This window comes from Schistocerca nitens, chromosome 1 (genome assembly GCF_023898315.1).
Source record: "Schistocerca nitens isolate TAMUIC-IGC-003100 chromosome 1, iqSchNite1.1, whole genome shotgun sequence".
Lineage (NCBI taxonomy): Eukaryota > Metazoa > Arthropoda > Insecta > Orthoptera > Acrididae > Schistocerca > Schistocerca nitens.
Genome location: NC_064614.1, coordinates 692,855,714 through 692,882,174, shown reverse-complemented (window position 1 = coordinate 692,882,174; position 26,461 = coordinate 692,855,714). Strand labels below are relative to the sequence as shown.

At 39.0% G+C, this 26,461-nt stretch overlaps 1 protein-coding gene across 1 annotated transcript in view; it reads left to right on the top strand.

Annotated features, from left to right (window-relative positions):
- Positions 1-26,461, top strand: part of LOC126259433 (serine/threonine-protein kinase unc-51) — a 176,981-nt gene that overhangs the window by 94,492 nt on the left and 56,028 nt on the right. The window contains exon 17 of the mRNA XM_049956246.1: positions 2,398-2,501. Coding sequence (XP_049812203.1) covers positions 2,398-2,501 — 104 coding nt within the window. The remainder of the gene's footprint in view (positions 1-2,397; positions 2,502-26,461) is intronic.

Below are 26,461 nucleotides of genomic sequence, written 5' to 3'. Positions count from 1 at the left end.
TTGTCTTTTCAAAACATTTGACAATTGAATTTGGTCAGAAAAATAAATCATATTTACAAATTGATCCACAAACAATGAGGTTGGTACAGCAAGTGTTATCTAACCTCACTAAAAGGGCATGAATACAGATCTTCAAATTAATATAGCTCTGTTAACAAATCTTAGAAACATTACAAAAGTGAAATATCTAACTAATCTTATTATCAAATCAGTTTACGTACCTTCTGGGGTTACTCGGCAATTACAAATTATCAGCCAAATGGTCTATACTAACGTGTTGGCAAAACAAAAATCATAATTATTTAACACCTTTACCTTGCTTACATGAAGACTTCTGCTTCCATGTTCAACAATATTGACATACGTACATTAATCTAACACTTGGTGGCTTCACAGAGCACACCACAAAAACTTCCTAATCCATCGTCTTTCGCTCACCGACAGCTTTCTACAACTGTGCACCAAGCACTCTCTTACTCCAACACTACAATGTAAGACCACAAACAGTATCTTTGGCTCTGCCATTGTGCACAGTCAGCGATCGCTTTATAAAGCCTATCAGAGACACACATCGTTTATCATATGTGGGTACCACATACAAGTGTTCCTCAGCAGACTCCTTTCAACTTCCATGCCGTCATACTTATCACGCCTGGCCTCAGTCAAGTGTCACAGTTTGTTCCCTGCTAGTTTTTAATCCTAAACTGATATTACACTTCCTGAATCTGTTTACTATACGTTCAGTGAATGTTCTATTGTATGTCATAGTCATCCTTACTTTTTGCTGTCTTTTTGGCTGCCGAGTGCTTTTCTTATTTATAAATATACTGTACAGAGATCTAACTTTTTTGTGATAAATGACGTACCATTTAGTATTTTATCCCCAAGATTATGCACCTTTTTGTGGCTTCCTCCTGTGCTTTGTTTTGTGCACAAGATGAGTAAATGTTTAATTTCTTACTGTATATTTAGTGTCATACATGCGGATTTGTCATGGCCGATAGTTTTCATAAGTGGCTGCTCAGTGCTTCACACAGCTTGGCACAAGTTGAAAACTGTTAACAACAGCACTGCTATAGCTGTTTCACAATGGATTTGCATTATTTCGCTTAAAGTTGTCTCTTTTATAAACATTTGTAGTCACAGTTTTACAAATAGCTGTACAGGATTTTTAATATGCCAAGATTAATATTGTGTACCCCTTCTCCCATTTTTTAATTTGCATCATGGCATTCTACAATGCTTGTTTTTCACAGAAAAACAGTATTATGGTTGTACAACCATAGAAGGGCTTATGTATACTCCCTGAATTATGCCAGTAGAGTATTCACAAGCAGCTGCTCAGCGCCTCGCGCTGCTTGGCCCAAGGTGATAACTGTTGACAACAGTGCCACAACAGCTCCTTCACAAGGATTTCATATTATTTTATTTAAGCTGTACAGGATTTTTTTTGTTGTACAGGATTTTTTAATATCTGAAGATTAATATTGTGCACCTCTTCCCCCTATGTTAATTGTAACATGGTGATCTACAATGTTTGTTATTCACAGGAAACAGTTCTGTGGTCATACAAGCACAGGAGATCCTATGTACAGTATCTTAAATGTGCCAATTTTTAGTCAAGTCCCTTACAACCTTCTAGGTAGTAATTTGTGCTGTAAGTTGTAAATAAAACAAAAAATTTGTTTGTTAACAGGCAGTTGGCCCCAGTGCCAATCAGCATGTTTTCCAATATATTAGATTAAGAAAAAAAATCTGTAACACATTGTTTTGTGAAACATTGTAATTCCCAATTGACTGATGAAATCATTTTATATGTTATGAAGATGAAAGCTGTGACTGTAAACTGAAATAAATTGCAGGCTGTAGCATCTACCCAGCGCCGCCTAGTGGTTTAGTCCACATGGCTTTGAAAATTTTCACTTGGTAGCAGTTTGCACTTGTCTCGTGCTCGAGAATGTTGACATGATACAATGTATTTAATGTTTTTATATTACTGACGTAGGAATTGTAAGCTAGGAAGCCACATTTTAGTTGTTGTAACTGTCTCTTATCAGTGGTAAACGTATCATATTTTCATATCTTCTGATACCAGTTTTATGTTGTATTTTTGTAGCCTTTGAAAATGACAGAAAGTAAAAACGTGTAAGGCTGATGAAAAATTAAAGTGTGGTCAAGACATAATTAAAGTTATTAAAAATTACATATTTGTGACAATGTACAGAAGCTTCATGATAACATTCATAAAAAGCATTTTTTTTTCTATTGTAAATAATATGCACTACCATCACTGTCCTATTTATTTGAATATCTTGATTGCTGTGAACAAATTATTTCATAAATGTTGTTTTCATTGCACAAAAGACAAAATCTATTTGGTGTGGACATCTTTTACAGAAGCTGGAGGAATTCAGAGGCTTTTCCACAATTCTCCAGCACCTGCAATTGAAGGGCCTATAACTTTCCTAGCTCCAGAACTTCCTGAAGAAACACTATTAGAAGTAAGTGTATTAACTTGTCTTCATTCTTCTTGCCAAACTGAAAGTATTGGCTATTATTCATTAATTTTAATAACCAACTGCATTAAATTACATCAATATAGTTGCTTTCAATTTACCTGCAGTAAAGAATAGTGCACCTTCAGGTGGCCTGATGGTGTAAGAAAACATTTTTTATGAAATTACTAAATTACTTTTTCTTCCATCCACACATATATAAGTAGGAGTAATCTGCCACAGTTCTAACTGTGAGCTTGCTCTAATAGAGAAACTACCTTAGGAATTTTGATTAAGTTTTCCTTAACAGTCATGGGGAAGTAGTGTATATAGTTTATAAATGTTTTGTTGACTTCATTGCAACAGTGAAAACGATCGCCATCGCCATCTAGTGGTGAATGCCAGGAATCCTTGAAAACATAACTCAGTGCAGGGCGACACAGCTCCAGTCCAACTGTGGGTGTACATTCTACTTAGTTTTATGTACCCACAACAGCCTGAATGTGTTCAGTGCAGTGCACTCAGTGTGGACATGCCTTAACATATTCAGATATTATTTGTTTGAAGGGAACAGACAATGGCATGATTTTCTTGATTCCTTAAACAAAGATGTTGCAGTGGGATTCAGAAATTCCTTGCAGATGACAGCAGAAGTATTTGAATGTCTTCTGCAGATGGTTGAGAAACACACTTCAAAAAACGACAATGTCACATTGCCAGTTTGTGATTCCCTTCGATTAACAATCAGAATTTGCTCTCATAATTCACTTCAAATTCTTTGAAGAGTGAGCAGTGAGTTATTCAACTTCGAAATATCATGATAAATACGACCAATAATGAAAATGTAACCACTTCATCTTCAAGCTGCAATGTGAGACTATAAAATGCGAAACAGTTGAATATTTTTACCAAATAGGTACTCTACAATCATTTGAGAAAATTATGTTGTGAAAAAACATGTGAATCCAAAAACTGTGCATTTTAATTTTTGTGCCAAAAGTAAAGTATCTTTTGAAAAACTGCTTCACCAAGAGATGCAGCAATCCTTTGTTTGCACAAAATTTTTTCAGCAGCACTGCATATGACTCAGATTTCAACTTTCTGCTTTCCTTCAATCAAATCTGCATGTGGACATGGTTCTTTGCATACCAGGGCCACAAAGAATTTGCAACAAAGACTTGTAACAATGAGTCTGTACTTGGTTGTAAACATATTAAATCACAATTTTCTCCTATCAGCACCACAAGCTCACCACAAATGCCGTTAGATAGGATCATGTAATATTTATGCTTCAGAGAAATTTTCTCCTGGTGTGCACTGCTTAATTTTTTTTCCTTCGTCATTATACCCAGCTATGGAGCACATGTGAACTTATTTCACTGATGAGCTTGCTTTCTTCTTCTTCCAGAATCTCTTCATCTTCTCACTGGTTTTTCGTATTCAGCTGTCCATGTTCTCTTAGATGTAGCATTTGGTTTAGCTTCAAACTGATGATTGTTAACTGAAGTTTTGAATGCAGCTCTGTCCTGTAGATTTTTTTATAATGGTAATTTCCTAAAGATCTTTTTCAGTTTTAAATATTCAGTTTTCTTTTTTTTTTAACTTTCATTGAGAGGGCAAGGAAAGGATCTTTTTTGTCATCTGTTATCATTGATTCAGAGAATGTGGCTGTAACATTTCAACCTTTTTTTCCTGGACGTGCCTCAGATTTTCTCCAAATTTTGATATAAATCATTAGACCCCCATCCCATCCAGATTCCCTCAATAGAAACTGGGCCAAAATTTTTCTCTAGTATTTTCCTTTCTTCTTCTTCTTCTTCTTCTTCTTCTTCTTCTTCTATGTCTTGAGTTAGTGATCTACCTCTAAAGATTATAGTCTCAGATGTATATAACACTTCATGTGTGGCTACTGTGATGTAATGCCTTAATTTTGCATCAGGAAATATTGATTTTTTTATTGTACCTATTCCAGGTAATTCCAAAAGCTTTTGGTAATTTAATGAATCTTTGTTTGCTTCATAATTTAATCAAGGTAGTTGGATGATTTCTGCCAGGTATTTAAATTTAGGTATTTGAGATGTTTCGCCAAACTGTGTACACCTGGGTTGTCCATCGGGGAGAACCTTCCATGTGTTGGGCTTTTTCATAAGAAATTTTTAGTCCACTTTTATTGCTATTTCCTGGTATTTGCGGGGAATGAATTGCGTTATCTCCATTATTTGAAAAGATGGTTGGGTCGTTTGCATGAGCTAAATATCATACATGAATTTTAGTTTGCCAATGGTAATTCCTCTTACTTCACCTTCCCACGTCCTAATTACTTTTTCTTGTAAAAGATAGAACAGTAAAGGGGGACAGTCCGCCTCCCTGTTGGAACCCCATTTTTGTATCAAAAGTTCCAGATGTTTCACCTAGGAATTTAACTTTTGAGCTAGTATCAGTTAATGTTTGTGTCATGAATGATCTTGTCTTTCTATCGATTTGTAAGACCATCTTGAAATGAAGAATTTGTTCCCCAGGATCCTCCTTTCCTAAAACCTTCTAGATACGTGCCATTTAAATTGTCCATTTGTGTTTCAAGGCTTTTAAGTATGATTTTTTAAAGAATATTGTAAGTGCCAGGCAACAATGAATCCCCTCTCTAATTAGTTGTATTAAGGCATGTGTCCGCCAGCAAGTAAACTTTCACTACTCAGTTGTAGAAGCTACCTCGGCAAGTTATTTGATGTGAAAACACTCTCAGCAAGTCGACTTCCATAAGTTTCATCTGCAGCAGAAATAGTTTCTGCAAGTTAGTGGAAACAGTTTCTTGCATCTTGTTGCTAGTACTTGCCAAACTTGCCAGTTGCTGGAGGTTTTTCTTCAACTTGCAGAAGTTCCATGTGTTCATTACCATTATGACAGTATCAGTGTTGAAAAGGAGAATGGCACAAAGGCAGATGAACCGAAACAGATGCACTTTGAGAATCCATAAACATATATACTTGGCCTTTGTCAGCTACAAAAGTGTGAAAAAATTAACTGATTACTGTGTTTCATCAGAAAGGAAAGTATAATGACAGTATAGAGTAGTCTTTAAATTTTAGCTGACTTTACATGTAAAATAAATAATGTTTTCAGTAATTGAAGAGTAATTAAAAGGTGGTCTCTCAGGATCTAGCTTGCAGCATTTTTGTTTCCCTGTTTTTGAATGTGTTACATTTGTGATAAAAGTAATAAATACTGTTCGCAAAAGTCAGAGAAAAATTGCACATGACATTCTTGTAAAGTTTTTAATTTGAACGAAGTCCTTTGTTTTTAATTCATTCAATAGTATTTTTTTGATAAACATTTACACCTATGTATCAATTCCTTCACCCAAACGTTTCTGTTTCTCTTAATTATTGATTTTTGTCATGATTTTTCTTCAATAATAGTAATAATAAACCAGCAGTAATGGTGGTTGCATCGGTTCGTAGCATGACACTGTAACATCCATTTGCTCAACTCATAAATCGTCTCTAGTAGAAGCACTTCTCCTAGTACTTGAAGCAAAATGCTGAAATTATCTTGCCTAAGGTACTTGAAGAATTTTTTGTTCTAATGTAAACAAGTCAGCAAATGTTAGCAGAAATTACTTTTGTGAGTTACTTGCTACTCAACATGCGCCTTTAGTTTTTTTCCCCTTTTTAGCTATTCTTGAGGGATATTTTCCTCCAGCCAGATATCTGTAAGAACTTCATGAATTTACTGTGTGAGACTGTAGCCATCTGCAGAGCCTCATGTAGTGAGATTTGGTTCCAGATTCACTATTGTGCGCTGTCTGGGTTTGCAGCCTCGCTGCAGAATTGCAAGCAGTCAGAAATGCAGCTGGAGGCTGTTGCAGACTTGGCTAATTAGCTGCATGATACACTGGCAGTGGTGCCCAGTACTGCTCTCATGGCAGCCTACAAAATCCCAGGACTGGCAATTTCTGCTACAGGGCGACACATGCCTACCGCACCTCCTGGCCTGGATGACGACCTGCACCACATATTTCACAGCTTGGCTGCACAGGTGGCAGCACTCAGCTCATAGGTTGACCATTTGATGCACTCTCAGACAGAGGGCAGCAGGCACCATAGCGGCAGCCGATCAAGCCGCCAGCAATCCCACTCATGCAATTGGAATGCAACACCAGCCGTTAATGCAGTACCCTGCCAAAATCAGAGCAGCTGGTATCGTGCCGGTTTCAGCAATGAAATGACGAAGTGTATGCCTCCCAGCTCACAAACAAAAGCCAGCTGGCATCTGCCTGCAGCGTCGCAATATTCAAGCATCTTTTTGTAATGGAACGGGCTGCCAGTGTGAAGTATCGTGCCAGACCAGGTTCCACCCTATTTTCTCCTGATGTATGCTATGAGACCTCTGGAAGGCTAAGGCACTGTCTCTCAAAGAGGCAAATAATTCAATTAGAAAAATGTATGGCACACATCCCCAAAATTTGGACATTGGACTGCACAGCACATTTGCATGGACATTCACCGTTTCTGAAGTCAATGAGCCAATCTTGAGTGTGGGTTTCTTTGGCCACTACAAACTGCTAGCCAATATTGCCAATGACCAGCTGATTGATTCAATAATGAATTTGAAAATGTGGGACAGCAACAGCCAGCTGCTTTCTTCAGTGGTAAATCAGCAAAGCATCCTGGATCTATACACTGATTTACTGGATCAATTTCTAGAGCACATTCACCCACCTGGTGCACCGATGGACATCAAACATTTGTTTGTCCACAACACTGTGACAACGCCCAGCCCTCCTAGCTAGTGCCGTCCATGTCACCACGCGCCTGAGTGACTCTCTGTAGCAAAGCCTGAGTTTGAGGCCATTCTGCAACAAGGTATTGTTCAACCATCAAACAGCCCTTGGTCCATCGAACAGTCCATGGTCCTCTGCCTTGCACTTAGTCCCCAAGAAAGACAATTTGTGGCGACGATGCAGAGACTGACGTTCCTTAAATGTATGAATAGTCCCAGGCTGATATCAAGTACCGGAGCTGGATTCAGTTATATTTAGCAAAACTGACTGCACAAAGGCTTTCATGCAGATACATGTGGCACCTGAAGCTATTCAGAAAACCCTTTGGCGTTTGACGAAAACCCAATTTATTCAAAGTTATATGAATTTTATCATCACTTACGCTGAGAGAACACGCAACATTGAGTGCAACATGAAGCTGAACAAGGTGTCAGTCGATCAATTCCAGCTGGCTTAAATCTTTACCACTTGTGCCACCAATAATTTCGTTGATCAAACTGGAAGACGTTTCAACGAATGACTTCTCCCACCCCCAATGAGACAGAGACCACTCCCATGGCCACCAGTGATACATGCGTTCCATCAGCTATCATCACACCACCACATGTGCCTCAGCCCCTCCCATTCTTGCCCAGCCAGCCGTCACAGCCACCCAGGCTGTGCCCACCACAGGTTTCTGCGCCTATCCCACTATGTCATGCGTGCCAGTTACTACGTCCATTTCAAATGCCCTTGCCATGTCATAACAATGCGTCACCCACCTGTCATCTCTTCCAGTCAAACGATGGATACCACCTCCCATGTAAACGTCGCAGCTCCTGGACTTCTGTCTCAACGACTCCACTGTGTTGGGCTTTGAGGCCAGATTAACTGCCACACTGGTTTTCCATGCTATTTACAGTCACTACGGACATTGTCCTATGTGCCACCACATTTGTCCATTGCAGTTTTGGAATCTGCCTTCAGGTTACCACGACACTGTACTTGCATGAAAATAGACACTTCATGTCGTCTCCATGCCTCTTCTGTGCCGTTATGTCACGTCTGGAGCGAGTTACACACCTGCTCCGTTGACCATATGTCTCCGTGAACTCTGAGCAGTGTTGGTAGTGTCAGTGGCCAACTACACAAAAGAAATGTCCTCTGTGTGCTTGTCCAGACCCACAAGCTGACATGATATGCCACCGCCCAATTAATGCTCACCTGGCTGCTGCCATAGCACTCGTGCTGATGTTATTATGAAGCACCCAAAATCCAAATATCTGCCACATAAGCCTAAGCTTTCTCACAGCTCCTGAGCTCCATCTTCTAAGTGGGATCTGTGTGGCAGCCATGAACCAAAAATGCATAAATGGACTGTAGCTGCTTATGGCCTGCACGAGTTAGCTACGTCAAGTATCCTCCGGCGTACACTTACCGATAGGCACAATTCTGGCGGCGTATGTGGTGCACACAGGTGCAGGTTAGCAAAAAGCAATAGCAGTGCAAGCTGAGCCATCATATAGTGCAGAAGCATTTTCTGCATTCCATTTCTGCGAGTCGTGGACCACGTGGGACAAGCTTACTACAAGCTCTACACTAATGCGTATGGAAGTTTGTTTGGTGCTCTCCATTAATTTTCACTTTCATTTAATTGTGTCTGTGAAGTGCATGGTGACCTGCAATTGCAAACAAAGTTCACTTCATTCCGAACATGCAACCATTGTTTTTCCATGATCATGTATTGGTCGACACGTTTGTCACTGAGGAGTGTAGACCCTCCAGGACAGCATTTGAGTGGAACTTCTGTGCAAGCACTATTTACTGAGATCACCAGAGATTGCAATCAGAAGTTATTTTCTCAAGTGTTCGTTTATTTTACTCATTTGTTCTCAATAAATACATTTATGGCAAGCATGTACTGTATCAATTCTTGTACCACACTTCATCACAGTCTACATCCTGAACGTAGTGCCTGGTTGCGGCTGTAACGCTGGCTTACTGCACGACTGACATGTAAATGGTGATGCTCATGCATTCAAGGCTTTTACCACCTATTTTCCACATTTCTGCTGCCATCCAATCTCCGCCTGGAGCTTTATTGTTTTTAAGTTCATTTATTGCTTTGTTGAGTTCTCTATTGTTGAGGATTCTGATTATATGTTGTAGGGTTGCCACTTTGCAGAGTTGCCACAAGTTCTGGAAATCAGGGAATTTTAAACGTGTCAGGGAAATCTGAGGAAAAAACTCTAGAAAAAATATTTTTTTTTGTCTAAGTAGATGAAATGGTTTGTTTACTGTGATGTCATGCATCGTCGCTGGCTGGGCACAGCTGAGTGCGTGTGTCGCTTCCCTACTCCTTCATTCTTACTGCTTCTCCCCTTCCTACCATTCCCCTCAGCTTGCAGTCTGTGCCGCCCCACTTCTTGCCTTTAGCCTAGCAGCTGCCGACTAGAGGCAGGGAGGTATGAGGAGTGCTTTGTTTGGATTTATTCTCAGAGATTGTTGGTGCAGCTACAAGAGACAGTCGTCATGTGTGTGTGAGTTGTGTATGAGTGACTTTGTGAATTTGTGTATGCTCTAATTTTCTGACAAAGAGTATGGCCAAAAATTTAGTTGTGAGAGTGTGATTGTCTTTTCTACATGCCTGTCTGCAGCTCAGATCACCTTTACAGTGAGATGCTACTTATCCTCAAGGTCTCGTTTCATCAACATGGTATCTGTGACACGTGAATAACTGACCACACAAGTGTACTTCCACGACGAGCCAAAACCACAGGCCATTTATGCAGATATCTCTAATGGATTGGGCCTGCTGATTTGAAGCCCAATGTTTCCCACTAATGTGCAGGCCCTGCTTGTTGGATCTAGTCTCACCAATCTTCCTGCAGGCCAGGTCTAGTTGTGTGTGGCATAATGCAGCGGATTTTCGTGGTTTATCCAAGGACTACGGTGCTCCTTGGCAGGCCAGAGGCCACGGCCGATGAATTTCAGGAATTGCTACTGTCTCACCGCAAGCACATTGTACAGTGGTGAATTTTATAATTTTAGTTATTCTAGTACATTGTGGCACTTCAAAAATAATTTGCATGTTAGAAAGTGTGGACAATAAGATGAAAAAAATTGTGGCAGTCATTGGCGGTTTGTACGCTATGTACTCATATATTTCTCAAAAGAAAAATCATACAATATCTGTAAAATAATAGAAATAACACAGTGACCAATAACCAACAATAGTGAAATAGTAGGTCAAACATTTTATTGGTGGTTACATATAGCTTTGGTTTACACAACTCTTCCCTGCTTTGTACACTTCTTTCAGGAGGCCTACTTTTTTCTGAGTTTATTTGTGAAATCAGTGAAGGTATTTGAAATCTGTCTTGCAACTCCAAGGAAATGCGTATTTTTGTCAGCTAATGTGTTTTGTTTTATTGAACCGTGGTCTTAATGAAACACACATACCATTTGGTTTGCTTTCTCCATGTAAAAACAGTTCATTAAAAAAGATGTTGATGTTAGTACTTAAGATTTTTGCTCATACAAAGTGGATCACCAAGAGTTTACAATTCTCTTTATTTCCAGAGCCCCATCTGATAATCAAATACAGAAACTAGGTGCTCGTTATGTTGACATTTCTTCTCTGAAGATAATATAGAAATTCTGTGTGTTATTTTTCTTAGACCCTTATTCTGTTTCTCTTAGTCTGGTTTATCGTAATGGCATTTTACAGATCAAATGATAGTAAAGTATTTTTTCTGGAATGTGGTGAATTCATGTCATTTTTTGTGTGTGTTTTTTGGGAATTGCAATTTTTTCATACTTTATAATTTTTTGGCCTGTGCCTTTGTCACTGATATTATTTTGTTATATGGAGGTGATGATATACAGCTACCAAATGTTGTTCTCTGTTTTTTATTTATCTCTCTATGCAGTGGCCAATAAAAACATTACTGCTATGGTATACTTTACCACAAATAGAATGAACGGTGAAGATTTCATACTGTATATCTCTACTTAAGAATGAAAACACACTTTTGTTACTATATTAAAACTATCACAATTCTTTGTTCATCTTGAAGTAAATTTTTCCTAGAAATGTGTTGCAGAAGAATCCAGTAACAAAATAATACCAATGGATAAAACTGAGAATTTAGGTAATGGGGAAACAGCAGTGTCCAACAGTTAACAATTGAAATCCTTACCTTTCCAAACTTTGGAAGTCTTCTGATCAGAAGGAAGATAACATTATGTGAAAGATGGAGCTGAAGTCTATAGGAATTAGCCTCTGGTTTAGTTCGTATGTATTAATAATGCCATCAGGTTTCATGGAGGTTCATTTTTCTTAATTTTCTGCAGTGTGTCTTGCACTGAATTTTCCTGCATTGTTTTCCAAGTTGTTGACACATATTAATACCATCTGCATATGGAACACCTTGAAGTGAACGATAAACTACACTACTGGCCATTAAAATTGCTACACCACGAAGATTACGTGCTACAGATGTGAAATTTAACTGACAGGAAGAAGATGCTGTGATATGCAAATGATTAGCTTTTCAGAGCATGCACACAAGGTTGACGCCAGTGGCGACACCTACAATGTGCTGACATGAGGAAAGTTTCCAACCGATTTCTCATACACAAACAGCAGTTGACTGGCTTTGCCTGGTGAAACATTGTTGTGATGCCTCGTGTAAGGAGGAGAAATGCGTACCATCACGTTTCCGACTTTGATAAAGGTCGGATTGAAGCCTATTGCGATTGCGGTTTATCGTATCGCGACATTGTGGCTCGCGTTGGTCGGGATCCAATGACTGTTAGCAGAATATGGAATCGGTAGGTTCAGGAGGATAATACGGAATGCTGTGATGGATCCCTATGGCCTCGTATCACTAGCAGTTGAAATGACAGGCATCTTATCCACATGGCTGTAACTGATCGTGCAGCCACGTCTCGATCCCTGAGTCAACAGATGGGGACGTTTGCAAGACAACAACCAACTGCACGAACAGTTCGATGACGTTCGCTGCAGCTTGGACTATCAGCTCAGAGACCATGGCTGCGGTTACCCTTGACACTGCATCACAGACAGGAGCGCCTGCGATGGTGTACTCAACGACGAACCTGGGTGCTTGAATGGCAAAACGTCATTTTTTTCGGATGAATCCAGGTTCTGTTTATATCATCATGATGGTTGCATCTGTGTTTGGCGACATCGCGGTGAACGCGCATTGGAAGCGTGTATTCGTCATCGCCATACTGGCTTATCACCAGGCATGATGGTATGGGGTGCCATTGGTTACACATCTCGGTCACCTCTTGTTCACATTGACGGCACTTTGAATAGTGGACGTTACATTTCAAATGTGTTATGACCCGTGGCTCTACCCTTCATTCGATCCCTGCGAAACCCTACATTTCAGCAGGATAATGCACGACCGCATGTTGCAGGTCCTGTATGAGCCTTTCTGGGTACAGAAAATGTTCCACTGCTACTCTGGCCAACATTTTCTCCAGATCTCTCACCAATTGAAAAGTCTGGTCAATGGTGGCCGAGCAACTGACTCGTCACAATACACCAGTCACTACTCTTGATGAACTGTGGTATTGTCTTGAAGCTGCATGGACAGCTGTACCTGTACTCGCCATCCAAGCTCTGTTTGACTCAATGCCCAGGCGTATAAAGGCCGTTGTTATGGCCAGAGGTGGTTGTTCTGAGTACTGGTTCCTCAGGATCTATGCACCCAAATTGCATGAAAATATAATCACATGTCAGTTCTAGTATAATATATTTGTCCAATGAATATCCGTTTATCATCTGCATTTCTTCTTGGTGTAGCAATTTTAATGGCCAGTAGTGTACAATGCTGTTGGGTTCTCAGTCTCAGGCTGTAGCATATTAACTTTATTATTAGTTCAAGAGATATCCACCATTTACTACCTGACTGTGCTGACTGTGGCTATGTTACTAGCTTACCCATGAAGACAACCTATAACAGGTTCCATTTTTAACCTTAGGAAGACTGGACATAAAAGACCTGAACGACTAATGAGAAGAGCTTGTGGGAACTACTTCTCATCTTCATATATAGTCCTATTCTTTTCAGTATTATTTTACATACCAAGATTGTGAAGTTAAGTTTCAGTGGTTTTGTCTAAGTGATTTCCTTAAAGATGGTATCTTTAGTGTGACAATTTTCATTCTACAACTATCAGTAAAACACTGACAGTAAGGGGCCCAGTTATAATACCTCAGTAATTGCAAGAAAGAATCCCCTGCCCAGTCCACTCTCTCTCTCTCTCTCTCTCTCTCTCTCTCTCTCTCTCTCTCTCTCTCAATCGGTGGAAAAAGTACCTCAGCATGCCACATTTTTTAACTGCTGCTACATTTAAGCCTTCCAGTGTCTACTCCATGTTTGAGGTACCCACCAACTCCAAGTAACAGGATGTAAACTTCATCCCTGGTGACTACAACTGCTGAAATACATCCTGGGGGGTATCCAGATTTGGATACCATTTGATGAAAAACTGGAAATCTGGACAGAGACTCATGTCTACAGCTAATTGATGATCCAAAGCTACTAGCATCCTTTCACAGTAGTCAGTGTAAGCAATGCTACAATCCAGATAACATTTTTTGTGTTATCCAAAGTTGCTGGAAGCTGCTTGAGGATGATGGGTGAGCCCACCCATCTATCCAACATAAATCTATGATCTGTAGAGTGAATGCCATCATAGCATCAGAGGAGGTGGCTTTTGAAGCAGAGGTTCAATTTTCAGAAGTCTGATTAGATAAAGTTCACTAACAAGCTCAATATAGAAGCTCCAAAGATCTCACCACAACCTGAGGTGTACGAGATGTTCATCAGATATGCCCACTGTGTTTCAAAAAGAACCACCCTACGAGAGTGTAGTACAAGCTGTATATCACGACTGACTGGCAACAATAAACAACTGATGGATCTCTACAAAGGTCTTTTTGAGACACTATTCTGGTTGGTGAGGAATTTTTGCAAACTGCCTTAGCAAATGGTACAGATAAGCGGAGATCGCTGGTAGAAAATGAGGGTAAAGAGCAGGGGCTTAGAAACTTCATCTTAGTAACAGCAGATTGCATTTCAGTTCTTCATGAATGGAAAGTCTAAAAATCTGAGTGCATGAGAGCAACTGGAACGAACTTCAGGGTGTGAGAACAGTCTCCTCCGAGAGCCCTTCTTGAATAAACTAGAATCTGCCATCTCCACTTGGAAACTGAATAAAGCTCCTGGCATTGATGATGTCAGAGTAGAATAGATCAAAAAGTTTGGCTGGACCACAATGCAGTGGCTGTTTAAGTTGATGGATGAGTGCATAGCTAAGTTTTACATTCCCAGGCTTTGACAGAAAGCTCGAGGGGTTACATTGCACAAGCCTGGTAAGGATCCAAGCTTTCATCCAGTATCATAGTGTCTCAAGGTTTTCAAATGTCTTATTCTTAACCAAATTAACAGCACAATAAAAGGGATGTTCATTTCTCAACAAGCTGATTTTTGACCTGGAAAATTGTGTTAGATATTGCTCCCCATTCTATACACTGAGGATGGTTTTGAATAGGGTAAGTACAGAGTTACCTTTGTCGACTTAACAGCTATCTATGACACTACCAACCAGAGAAAGTTGCTGAAGAAAATTTACCAGCTCACCAGTAATTACCATCTAATTTCCTTCATAGAGTGTGTATTGCAGAATAGAAGATTCCGTGTCTTTATTCAGGGTACGAACTGATAGTGCGAAGAAAAGAATGGCCTACCTCAAGGCAGTCCTGCGCTTTTTAATATTTACATCAGTGCTCAGCTCATTATGGAACACTGCAGACATTCATCTATGCAGGTGATACAGCAGTGATTGCCCAAGGGAAGAGGTATAAGAAATTTTACCTTCATCTTTGGATATGCTTGGCCTTCAGTTTGTTTATCATCTAAGTCCAAATTCTAGGAAGACTTAGGTGTGTGCATTTCACTTACGGAATAGAGAAGCAAGTGTGAATTGGACACCACATGGCAAGGTAAAGGACTTCAACATTGCCCAACACCTGTCTATCGGGGTCTTACTGCTGATTATATACTGTCCTTCAAGAAACATTGCCATTACACCAGGTTGAGGGTCTGTGCAAGTAACAATATTTTGAGCAAGTTTACAACAACCACCTGTAAAGCTATATAATCCATTCATCATAAGAATAAACCTGATGTAAACATTGCACTATATATTCTTACGTGTTTGCTGGTACCTCATTGGATTTCCGTTTGACGCGATACTGCAGACCAGCTGTCTAGAGTACTGTCAAGTACGATAATAAGGATACGTTTTGTGCTGTGCATTATGTGCACATTGACTTAGCTATAATATGGGACAACAGCTTAACCAGCATATTTAACTTGGACAGCACTGGCCGGTCAGCTGGTACAGCTAGTCTGCAGTGACGTGGCCAGCTGCAGTTCACACACAAAGAGAGACCAGCAGAGGAGCAATACAGTTTCAAATGTCTTTTTAAGTTTTAAGCAGAATGAAATAATACACTGCAAATCTCCCACAATATGCTCCTTAGATTACTAGACAAAAACTGCAACACATTATAGTTTTCAGCTAACTTACTATTGTAATTAAAACAAGAATGATGAAAATTCCTGACTTAACCACAGGGTGTTTTTTCTACAGAAGCTGTGTGTAATGTAAGAGAGTATTGAAGGATTTCACCACATAGTTAAATATTGAAGCCACTGAAGGTATTACTTGCAGTCAGTCGTTTAGTAATCTTTTAGCTCCTTCATTATCCGAATCCGAGAAATACATTTCAATTCTGGAAGTGTCATCTGCTACTTTGACAACGAGCCGTTCTATACCCGCCAGCGTTCGGCAATGACGCATGAAAAAGTGTGTGCATTAGTTCCAGTACGTCTGGCAGCTTCACTGTCTTGTTACTTCTCGGACCAAATCCTGCAGCTTGGCTACAGATCATCGCTGTTGTGTTCATATTGTAATAGTACAGTAGCAGATGAAAAAATGCAGCATTTGTATGATGTGATTGGTGCTGTGAAAATGATTGTTTTTCATGTTTCAACGATATTTATCTACCTCTGTGGTATAGAACGATGGATATAGTCCAAATAAAGAGGGTGCGATTTTTCATTTTTACTTTAAAAATTAAATTGTTATGTTTTTCTTAATTTAAAAATTTTATGAACAGTCTTTCATAAAACATCAATAATTAAGAATTTTTATTTGAAATGGCAACAGGAATTTCACATCCCATATGTAATTAGAAACAAGAAGACCTGCATTATTCATAAAAAATGATGATGAGTTTTATAATTACAAGATGTAGGTGTTTCAAATTGAACAAGGAAAAAAAAATGTTACAGGAGGGATTTGAACCAACACACAAATATCCGCTTTTATTCCACATTCAGTTTTGCTACCGACTGCACAACAGTTAAATGTCGTTCTTGTTTGTCAACTGCAATGTATACACACTGGAAAAACTTCAGAGCCAATTATTTCTGTAAATTTATGAAAAATGTTAAGAACAGCCTATTTCTCAACACTTTTTAACCGTGTTTCACGCGCTTTTCACTACAGAACAGAAAGCAGCTACAGCCATTTTCATATTGCACATTAACAGCGCGACAATCAGAGCACAACACTGCAGAGGCTGCAGCTACACACGATTTTTTAAATAAACACTACATAGCTAAAGCATGATTACAAAACACATTGATGGCTGTTAATACATTTGAATATCTTTAAGTTTCATTTAACATAACTTAGTAATAAGATATCTAATGCATAAATAGGACCTACTTCCAAGATCGTAACACCACCAGTGTACATGTGCTACGGCTTCTGGCCAATCATCGCGTTTGTGTTTGTTTACATCAGGTTTTTCTTATGATTAACGAATTATAGTCCTCGTTTCCTGAGAACTTCTGCTATTGTTTGTGCTTGTCACCCGCACAGTACACCTCTCCTGTGCAGAGTTCGTTTGCTTACACCAAGTAGGTTGACACTGCAGTGAATGAGCCTGTCCAAATCTTGTTGGGATGTATGAAGTAACTCCAGTTGACAAATTTTACCTGACTGTTGGAATTGCTCATCCCCACTGTTAGAAGGGCCATCACTGATGATGTGGAGGGGCAAGGCAGATCAGTGATCCCCATCATCCACTGCATGATCATCAAGCTGTAGTTTGTTGATTGATATCTTGAAAGATCCTCATTGCAAGGTCTCAGCCATTTGAGGGACCACCGTAGTCTAACAGGATCACCAGACGGAATAGTAAGTTGCTAAAGGATGTTCCTGTAAAGGAAGAACTAGCCCCAAGAAACAGTCTGCACCTGTTTGGAGATCATTCATTCGTCTTAGGACTTGTGTCACCATTGCAAGACCAACATGAAAAATGGGTCTTCCTTCCAGCTAGTGGAGATGTGTCCATCGAATACAGATTAACACAAGATCTGGGCCATTTGCTCATATGCCCTTTACTGGAACAACCTTACACAACATAGGACGTGATTGAAGCATATAACAAGGCCATCAGAGTTGCTACATTCTGGAAATACCAACTGGACACGGGAGTGAAGTGAATGAGCAAAAAAAAAAAAAAAAAAAAAAAAAAAAAAAAAAAAAAAAAAAAAAATCATATTGTCCTCTTCCTTTATTTTATCTGATAATGAGATGAAAGTGATGCACATTTATAAAAGTGTGCTGCCTCATTCTCTACTTTGGTTTCAAGCATGAAGGCTTGAATGTATTCCAGAGTGATTTGCTGTACTGTATTAGTGTAGCGATCAGCTGTCATAAGTGTTTCCTACACTATTTTAAGTACTTTACTTCACTTTTCTGTCTTCATTTATGCTATTTTGCACTTGCTTGTTACTTTAACAAACAGTATTTGTGCACAATTTAAACAAACATTTTACCTTTTCAAACAATTTTATAAATAATGCTTCAGTGAATGTACTAAAGGCCTTTTTATTCTATGTCCGAAATACCTATCATTATAGTAGTGGCAGAATTTTTCATGACAAGTGTTAATGACAATAAGTATGTCCATGGTTTGTCTCAAATGAGAAACTTGAATGATTATCAATGATCAATTTTATTTAACTGATACATTGATGAAATCATACAAGAATGGAAAAGAAGACTTATATAATTAACTTGGCACTGACAGAAATACCTGACAATCGGGCAGGTAAGCTACCTTTTGGTTTATATGAAGCTGAAGTACGGATCCTCACTAGCAAGGATAAAAGTACAGTCCATGCATCTGAAATGCAGTTTCTTTGATCAGTTATGGAGGTGAGAAAAAGAGGAAAAGAAGTGGTGATATATGGCAGACACTTGTTGACATTTTCAAGTTGAGTGGTAAGTCCTTTGAATATTATCAGAATTGATGATATGAAATATACAGGATGATTAATGAAAATTTGCCGCCCGCATCTCGTGGTCGTGCGGTAGCGTTCTCGCTTCCCACGCCCGGGTTCCCGGGTTAGATTCCCGGCGGGGTCAGGGATTTTCTCTGCCTCGTGATGGCTGGGTGTTGTGTGCTGTCCTTAGGTTAGTTAGGTTTAAGTAGTTCTAAGTTCTAGGGGACTGATGACCATAGCTGTTAAGTCCCATAGTGCTCAGAGCCATTTGAACCATTTTTTGAAAATTTGCCAAAACTGATCTACAGGTAATCCCAGAGGGTTCCAGAGTGAGTCAGCAGAGCAAAGATGGAATAAACAGCTTTGAAGGTCAGGAAATGGCTAGCAGAAAAATGTACCTGACACATTGAAAACTATATTCCTGATAAATTGAATTTTTATTTGGGAAGAGTCAGCTTCAAATTATCATATAGATTCCTTTGTATTTCCAGTAGTGCTTTTTTTCCAAGGTAGCTCTCTTTAAAATAGGTTTCTGGCTGACTGAACCTTATTGACAGTAGAACATTGAATCAAAATAACAATAAGTAATGCAATTAAAATTATCCCTAAAAGCATTTCTGTTTAAATTTTAATGTTTTTGGATGAGGATTTATTCACCAAAGAGGTTAGGTGCTGAGTGAGTGAGAAAGAGAGAGAGAGAGAGATTGACTGTCTGACTGACTCCCCTATCTGTTGTGAGTTGTAATCCTGGACAAAATGGGTTGTCATGGTGGTCAGAGAACATGACAAGGGGAGAAGTCAAAACAGCAACTCGTAGGTATGTGTGGTGGTAGCGGCTGACACTTAACAATAAGGCAAAGACAAAGGTAGGTACCTGCTCTGAGAAACTCATGAGAGTAGTACAATGTGCCTTCCTCCCCCCTTCTGTATATGTGCTGCTTCCATAGCAAAGCTACAGTCTCACATTGTTTTTCTCCAATCGTGCTTGCCATTTGGTAGTACCTCTGAATGCCTCATCCTAAAAGCTACTATCTCTGTTCCTAACCTATCTTTCCACCAATACTTCCTTCGGTTCCAAAAGGATCAGCCCTTATCCTTGTCATTCCCTTGTCTAACCACCACTCTAAACACTTACAGTCTCTGATTAAAATTGTCTTTATTTCAACCCCTGGGTCTTTGATCACAACAGGATCTTTCTCCTTGAAGTCAATCATAAGATTGAACAAAACACTTCACACCACCTGAGTTATCAGCCACGTTGTTCAGATACCTCAGAATTGATGTTCTTCCTCTCTCACACAATTAACTTTTGATACATTACCTACTCTTCCACTCGGACGCATCTTCCAACCAGGCTTAACCATTGCTGAAATCGCACCCAAAACAACCATCTCACAGTTGACCCAGAAGCTCTCATTCAGAGACATAATTTTATCAAATCTTCAGTCCCACACCTAAAGTTAGCCATGAGCTTCCAGCATGCTGGAGTAGTTGCAAGGCAGCAACTTTTGTTAATCTATACAATGTAAACACAGCCAAAATTGCAAATTTCACTTTAAGCACTTAATGGCCAGTTTTAGGTCAGGATCCAGTTTTAAATCATCCAGATAGTCAAAATAGTATTTCCCAAAATTAAAGAACTATGTCAACTCTCTGTATGTTCTTAGGCTCTGTAATTGCTCATTTGAGCTTTATTGTAAGTTTGTGTTTGTTGTGTTGACACTGTTCTTATATTTTGAGAAATACCATTTTGATTTTCTGGATGATTTAAAAGTGGATCCTGATCTCCAATACCAAAGGGGAATGCCACTTCTTTTGCAAAACCATCTTCTATAGATGTTTCACGAGTTATTTACTTACAGTATCATTCTGTAACATCTCATGGGAAAAAAAAAAAACTAAAATCTCAAATCTTACTCCAGTTGAGCCCCATGTGATCTGAAAGAGATAACTTAGCCAAGGGTTTTTTACAATCGTCCTTGATCACACACAGTATTACTGTCTTTCTCCACTTATCTACAATGAATTGGCTAGTGTGAATACTGTCTACTGTTACATGTTTCTGTTCTCCACATGTCAGTCTGCTATATGTCGATTGTTGCATTACCCTTATTTTATGTATTGCCCTATCCAGGAATTTCCATTAGTGTTAAACGTTACCTTAATGTGAGCTGTGCCTTAGCTGATCGATAACTGCTGGAGCAAAACAATTGTGTGTCTGCAGTTCTGGAGTATTGGCCACACATCAGTTCTGTTGGCTTGTTCTTGTACATGTGGCTTCGTATGAGTTTTTTCCCTGCTGTCCTTAAGAACATCATGGGACCTACTAATTCAAGCAACCAAACAAAAAAGTCAAGTGAAAAGTGGACTACTGGTGACTGCTATCAGACAGCTAGTTTCAGTTTCAACAAGGCTGTCACAAACATGCAAACACATCACAAAATCAGAGATGGAAGTGTGACTGCACTGCTGTTGAAATTGCTCGTTAATATCTTATAAAATTTTAGACTTCATTTACTTATTTTAAAGTTTATTTGTGTTAATATTTGCCGTAAAAGTAACTTATTAGTGGATTTTCATTAATCTCAGTCTTTCTTCCTGTGTTATTGACTCGAGTGGTCTATTATTTGCGAGTGTGCTTGCATCGTTTGTCTAAGCCTCGCGCCTCAGTAGTGTGTTTACATTTTGCGGCTTGCACTGCAGCAGTAGCAGTTATAAAGCTAAGTACTGACAAACTTGTTTGTGTTGTGTAATATTGTTATTAAATTTAATAGATTTCAGCGGTGTTGCGTGCCGTTTGTGGCGAAATAACGACTTTGTAAACTTTTGTAATCGTTCGCTCGCTGTGTTTTTTAGAGTTTTCTTTGTGTTGAAGTCGTTTAGTAAAATTCATGCTTTAGTTTTCAGTTGACATTTATTATTGTTTCTAGTGAAATATTTCAGTAAAATTTTCATTCAGTGTTTTAACTTCGCTTAGTGTTACAGTGGCCGTTTGAATTTTTTGGTTTTAGCTAATAATTATGTGAAGTTTTGTTGGTATTGGTATTAGCTGTGGTGTAGCAGTATTAAGACAAGTAGTTGATTTCTTAGTAGGCAGAGAATTTCGAGACCATTATTGTTAGTTCTTAAATAGTTCTACTGGTGTAACTGAACTTTGGTAACGTAGACATATAGTTTTTTTCAGTAACTGTAAAATTTTACCATGAGTGAGAAGTATGAGCTCTGTCATAGGTTTGTGAGTGGTGGATTACGGTGTGGGATTTGTTCAAAGTATTTTCATGGGGGGGAATGCAGTGGGGAAGCTAGTGGTCATTTTAGTGAGATCCCCTCCTGGGAATGCAGAATCTGTAGTAGAAACAAGTTGATAGAGGAGCAGGAGCGTAAGATCTGTGCCCTTCAGGTGCAGTTACAATGCACAGAGGAGGAACTAGATAGGTTGAGGAGGGTGAAGGGTGGTGGAGAATGGGAACTGGCAGTTGGCAAGAAGGCAGCTAGGAAGAGGAGGTATTCAGACAGTTTTACTTTGCATACATGCAGTAGAAATGACCAGCTGTCAGAGTTGAGTGGAGAGGAGCCTCATGTAGCTGTAGATGTAGGGAACTTGCAGCAGTCCTCAGCAGTTAGGAGGTCTAGGTTAGTTGCAAAGTCTAGCAGAAATAAGGTTCTGCTGCTAGGTAGTTTCCATGGTAGAGATGTGGGCCAGCAGTTGCAGGAAGTGTTTGGGAGTGAGTGCCAGGTCACCAGCATTGTGAAGCCTAGTGCAGGGTTGGCTCAGGTGACTGAAAGCATAGGGGAGTTGTGTAAGAATTTTACGAAGGAGGATCAGATAGTGATAGTGGGTGGAGCATGGAACAGTCTCGATAGGGACGGGGAATATGATGTCAGTGGTGTCTTGGTTAAGATAGCTACTCAAACTGGTAGCACTAATGTGCACTTCGTGCAGCTGTTTCAGCGTCATGATCGGTGTCACCTTAATGCGGCTGTTAGGCACGTTAACATGGGGCTGGGGAGGGCACTGATCGCAGAGGGCATGGGTCACATCTCAATGGTGCTAGTTGGGTCCATCAGTAGATTGGGTTTCACTAGGCATGGCCTGCACCTCAATAGGTAAGGGAAGGGGAGGCCGGCTAAGCTAAGCTCTTAGGTGACAGTGTAGTGGGTGGTGGTGGTGGTGATGGTGGTGTCACTCATGCAAAAATTCCTGTAGTGGTTGGTGTTAGAGCTCCACCTTTTTTAGATTGAAGTTAACTGATAGGTATACCTGCTTAAAGGAAGTCCCTCTAACTAAGGGCTCACCTTCAGAGGATGTAATGTTTCCAAGTAGAGAAGGAATTAGCATATTTCATCAAAATATAAGAGGTATTAGAGATAAAGTTAGTGAACTACTAATAGATGTTGACTCTGAAATTATTGGTATATCCGAGCACCACGTAAATAATTTGATAATTCAGAGGCTTCCTTTACCAGGCTTCAGATTACCGGCTGTTTCTCACGGAGTTCCTTGCGGGGTGGGGGAGTGTCTCTGCACTAAACAGATATTTGAAAGTTGTGCAGTGTTAGTTGAATTAGTGAAACTAAATGTCTAATTGTTGTTGTTTATAGGTCCCCTAACTCCGACTTGAGAGCATTTCTATTCAAGCTAGAGAGGGTTCTTGATTCACTTTGTAGGAAGTACCAGAAACTAGTTATATGTGGTGACTTCAGTATTAATTTTGTATATGATTGTGCAAGAAAAAGGATGTTGGTAGATCTCCTAAATTCATATGATTTGATGCAGACTGTGTTTTTTCCAAGTAGGGTGCAGGGGAACAGTAGCACTGTCATAGACAATATTTTTAGTCATTCTTCATTACTAGATGGGCATTCTGTTAGTAAAAGCGTGAATGGCCTTTCAGACCATGATGCACAAATTTTAACACTAAAACGATTTTGTACTCAAACCAATGTCATATTTAATTACAAACTATGTAGGAAAGTTAATCCAACAGCAATAGAGAGTTTTTTAAAACTTGTCAAGGAACGAGAGTGGCAGGATGTTTATAGTACCAATAACATAGATGATAAATACAGTGCTTTCCATAACACATTTCTCATGCTCTTTGAGAGTTGCTTTCGGTTAGAACATTCTAAATGGAGTACTAGCAGTAATGGGCAATCCGGATGGCTGACTAGTGGGATAAGGATATCATGTAGAACAAAGCGGGAATTATATCGAAGTGTTAAAGTAGTCACAATCAAGCTACAGTAGCCCATTACAAAAAGTATTGTAAGGTGCTTAAAAATGTTATTAGGAAGGCAAAGAGTATGGGGTATGCAAATAGAGTAGCTAATTCACATGATAAAATTAAAACCATATGGTCAGTTGTGAAGAAGTGCCTGGTCAACAGCACAAGGTCGACGATATAAAGTCGGTTTGCAGTAAAAATATTTCTGTTACTGATAAATCAGATATATGTACAGTATTTAACAATCATTTTCTGAGCATTGTTGGTGAATTAAATAAAAATTTAGTTTCTACAGGAAATCGTATAACTTTCTTGGCAAATGCCTTTTCGAGATTGATGTCTGAAATACTCCTCTGTGATACAGACAAGAGGGAGTTTGAGTCAATAATCAAACCACTGAAGACTAAGGATTCTCATGGTTATGATGGAGTGTCTAGCAGAATATTAAAGTACTGTGCTGCACATGTTAGCCCTGTTTTTAGCCATATTTGTAATTTTTCCTTTAGGAATGGTCAGTTTCCTGAGCGATTAAAGTACTCAGTAGTATAAAAAGGGAGAAAGGGGTAATGTAGATAATTTTAGACCTATTTCTATGCCATCAGTGATTGCAAAAGTTATTGGAAAGGCTGTGTATGTAAGGATAATTGATCATTTTATATCATACGATTTGCTATCAAATGTACAGTTTGGCTTTAGAAGTCGTTTAACAACTGAAAATGCTATATTCTCTTTTGTCTGTGAGGTACTGGATGGGCTAAACAAAAAGTTTCGAATGCTTGGTGTATTTTTTGATTTAACTAAGGCATTTGATTGTGTTGATCACAAAATATTGCTCCAGAAATTGGACCATTACAGAATATGGGGAGTAGCTCACAATTGGTTCACCTCTTACTTTAGCAACAGGCAGCAAAAGGTCATTATTCACAATGTTGATAACGGCTGTGATGTGGGATCTGAGTGGGATACTGTCAAGTGCGGGGTGCCCCAGGGATCAGTGTTGGGGCCACTCCTGTTCCTTATTTATATAAATGATATGCCCTCTAGTATTACGGGTAACTCTTAAAATATTTCTGTTTGCTGATGACACCAGCTTGGTAGTAAAGGATGTTGTGTGCAACATTGGCTCAGTTTCAAATAGTGTAGTACATGACCTCAGTTCATGGCTTGTAGAAAATAAACTAACATTAAATCACAGTAACACTCAGTTTTTACAGTTTCTAACACACAATTCAACAAAACCTGATGTTTTAATTTCACAGAACAGGCATATGATTAGTGAAACTGAACAGTTCAAATTTATAAGTGTTCAGATAGATAGTAAGCTGTCGTGGAAAGCCCACGTTCAGGATCTTGTTCAAAGACTTAATACTGCCATTTTTACTATTCGAACGGTATCAGAAGTGAGTGATACTTCAACATGAAAATTAGTCTACTTTGCTTCTTTTCATTCATTTATGTCGTATGGTATTATATTTTGGGGTAACTCTTCCCATTCTACAAGGATATTTTTGGCTCAGAAACGGGTGGTTCGGGCAATAAGTGGTGTGAGTTCACGAACCTCTTGGCGACCTCTGTTCACGAGTCTGGGTATTTTGACATTGACCTCTCAATATGTATATTCCTTATTGCCGTTTCTTGTTACCAATATTAGTTTATTCCCAAGAATAAGCAGATTTCACTCAGTTAATATTCGGCAGAAATCAAACCTGCATTTTCATTGGACTTCCTTAACTCTTGTGCAAAAAGGTGTGCAGTATACTGCTGCATCCATTTTCAATAAGCTGCCACTTGAATTAAAAAATCTTAGCAGTAATCCACGTACTTTCAAATCGAGACAGAAGAGTTTCCTCATGGGTCACGCCTTCTATTCTGTCGCAGAGTTCCTTGAAAAATTAAGCTGATTCTTATTGTATTGCTGATAGTGTTTACTTAACTTATGGGCTGACTTTTTTTCAGGTTTATGAACATTTATTTTTATCTGTTATTACTTTTATGTTGTAATTCCATGTACTGATACGTTCCCGTGTAAATAAATAAAATAAAAAATCTTCTATCCTTTGTCATGCATGATAACCATACCGTGACAGTTACAACTGAGCATTGAAAGATGGTTAGAATGGGTGAAAAAGACTATTCTGAGGTCTTCATATGAGCAAAAAATTTGAGTAAATTTAAATTTTCTGCTTTACATTTTTAATCCAATGTTGTATTTTTAACCAACCAGAGTTCAGAGTGGGGGCCACTAATTTAAATTTTGGGTGAAACTGTGTAATTGGCTTACTGTTTGACAAGAAATTAATGCGATACCCCACCAGAAAGCTCTTAGAACTAATTATATAAAATTGCAGAACATTATGAAATTCCTCAGCAGATGAGCATAATGCACTTACAGCTTGTCTCCGAGAGTCCTATAAATTATTCATAAAGTCCCCATATTAATTATATCTCGCGATACTCTTTTAGCATAAAGGCATAAAAGTTTCTTCACATAGTTTTGTGAGCAGTCACCATACCTATTGAGATATCTGAACGTGCCACCAAACCAGACTGAAACCATCATTTTTGCTGATGTTT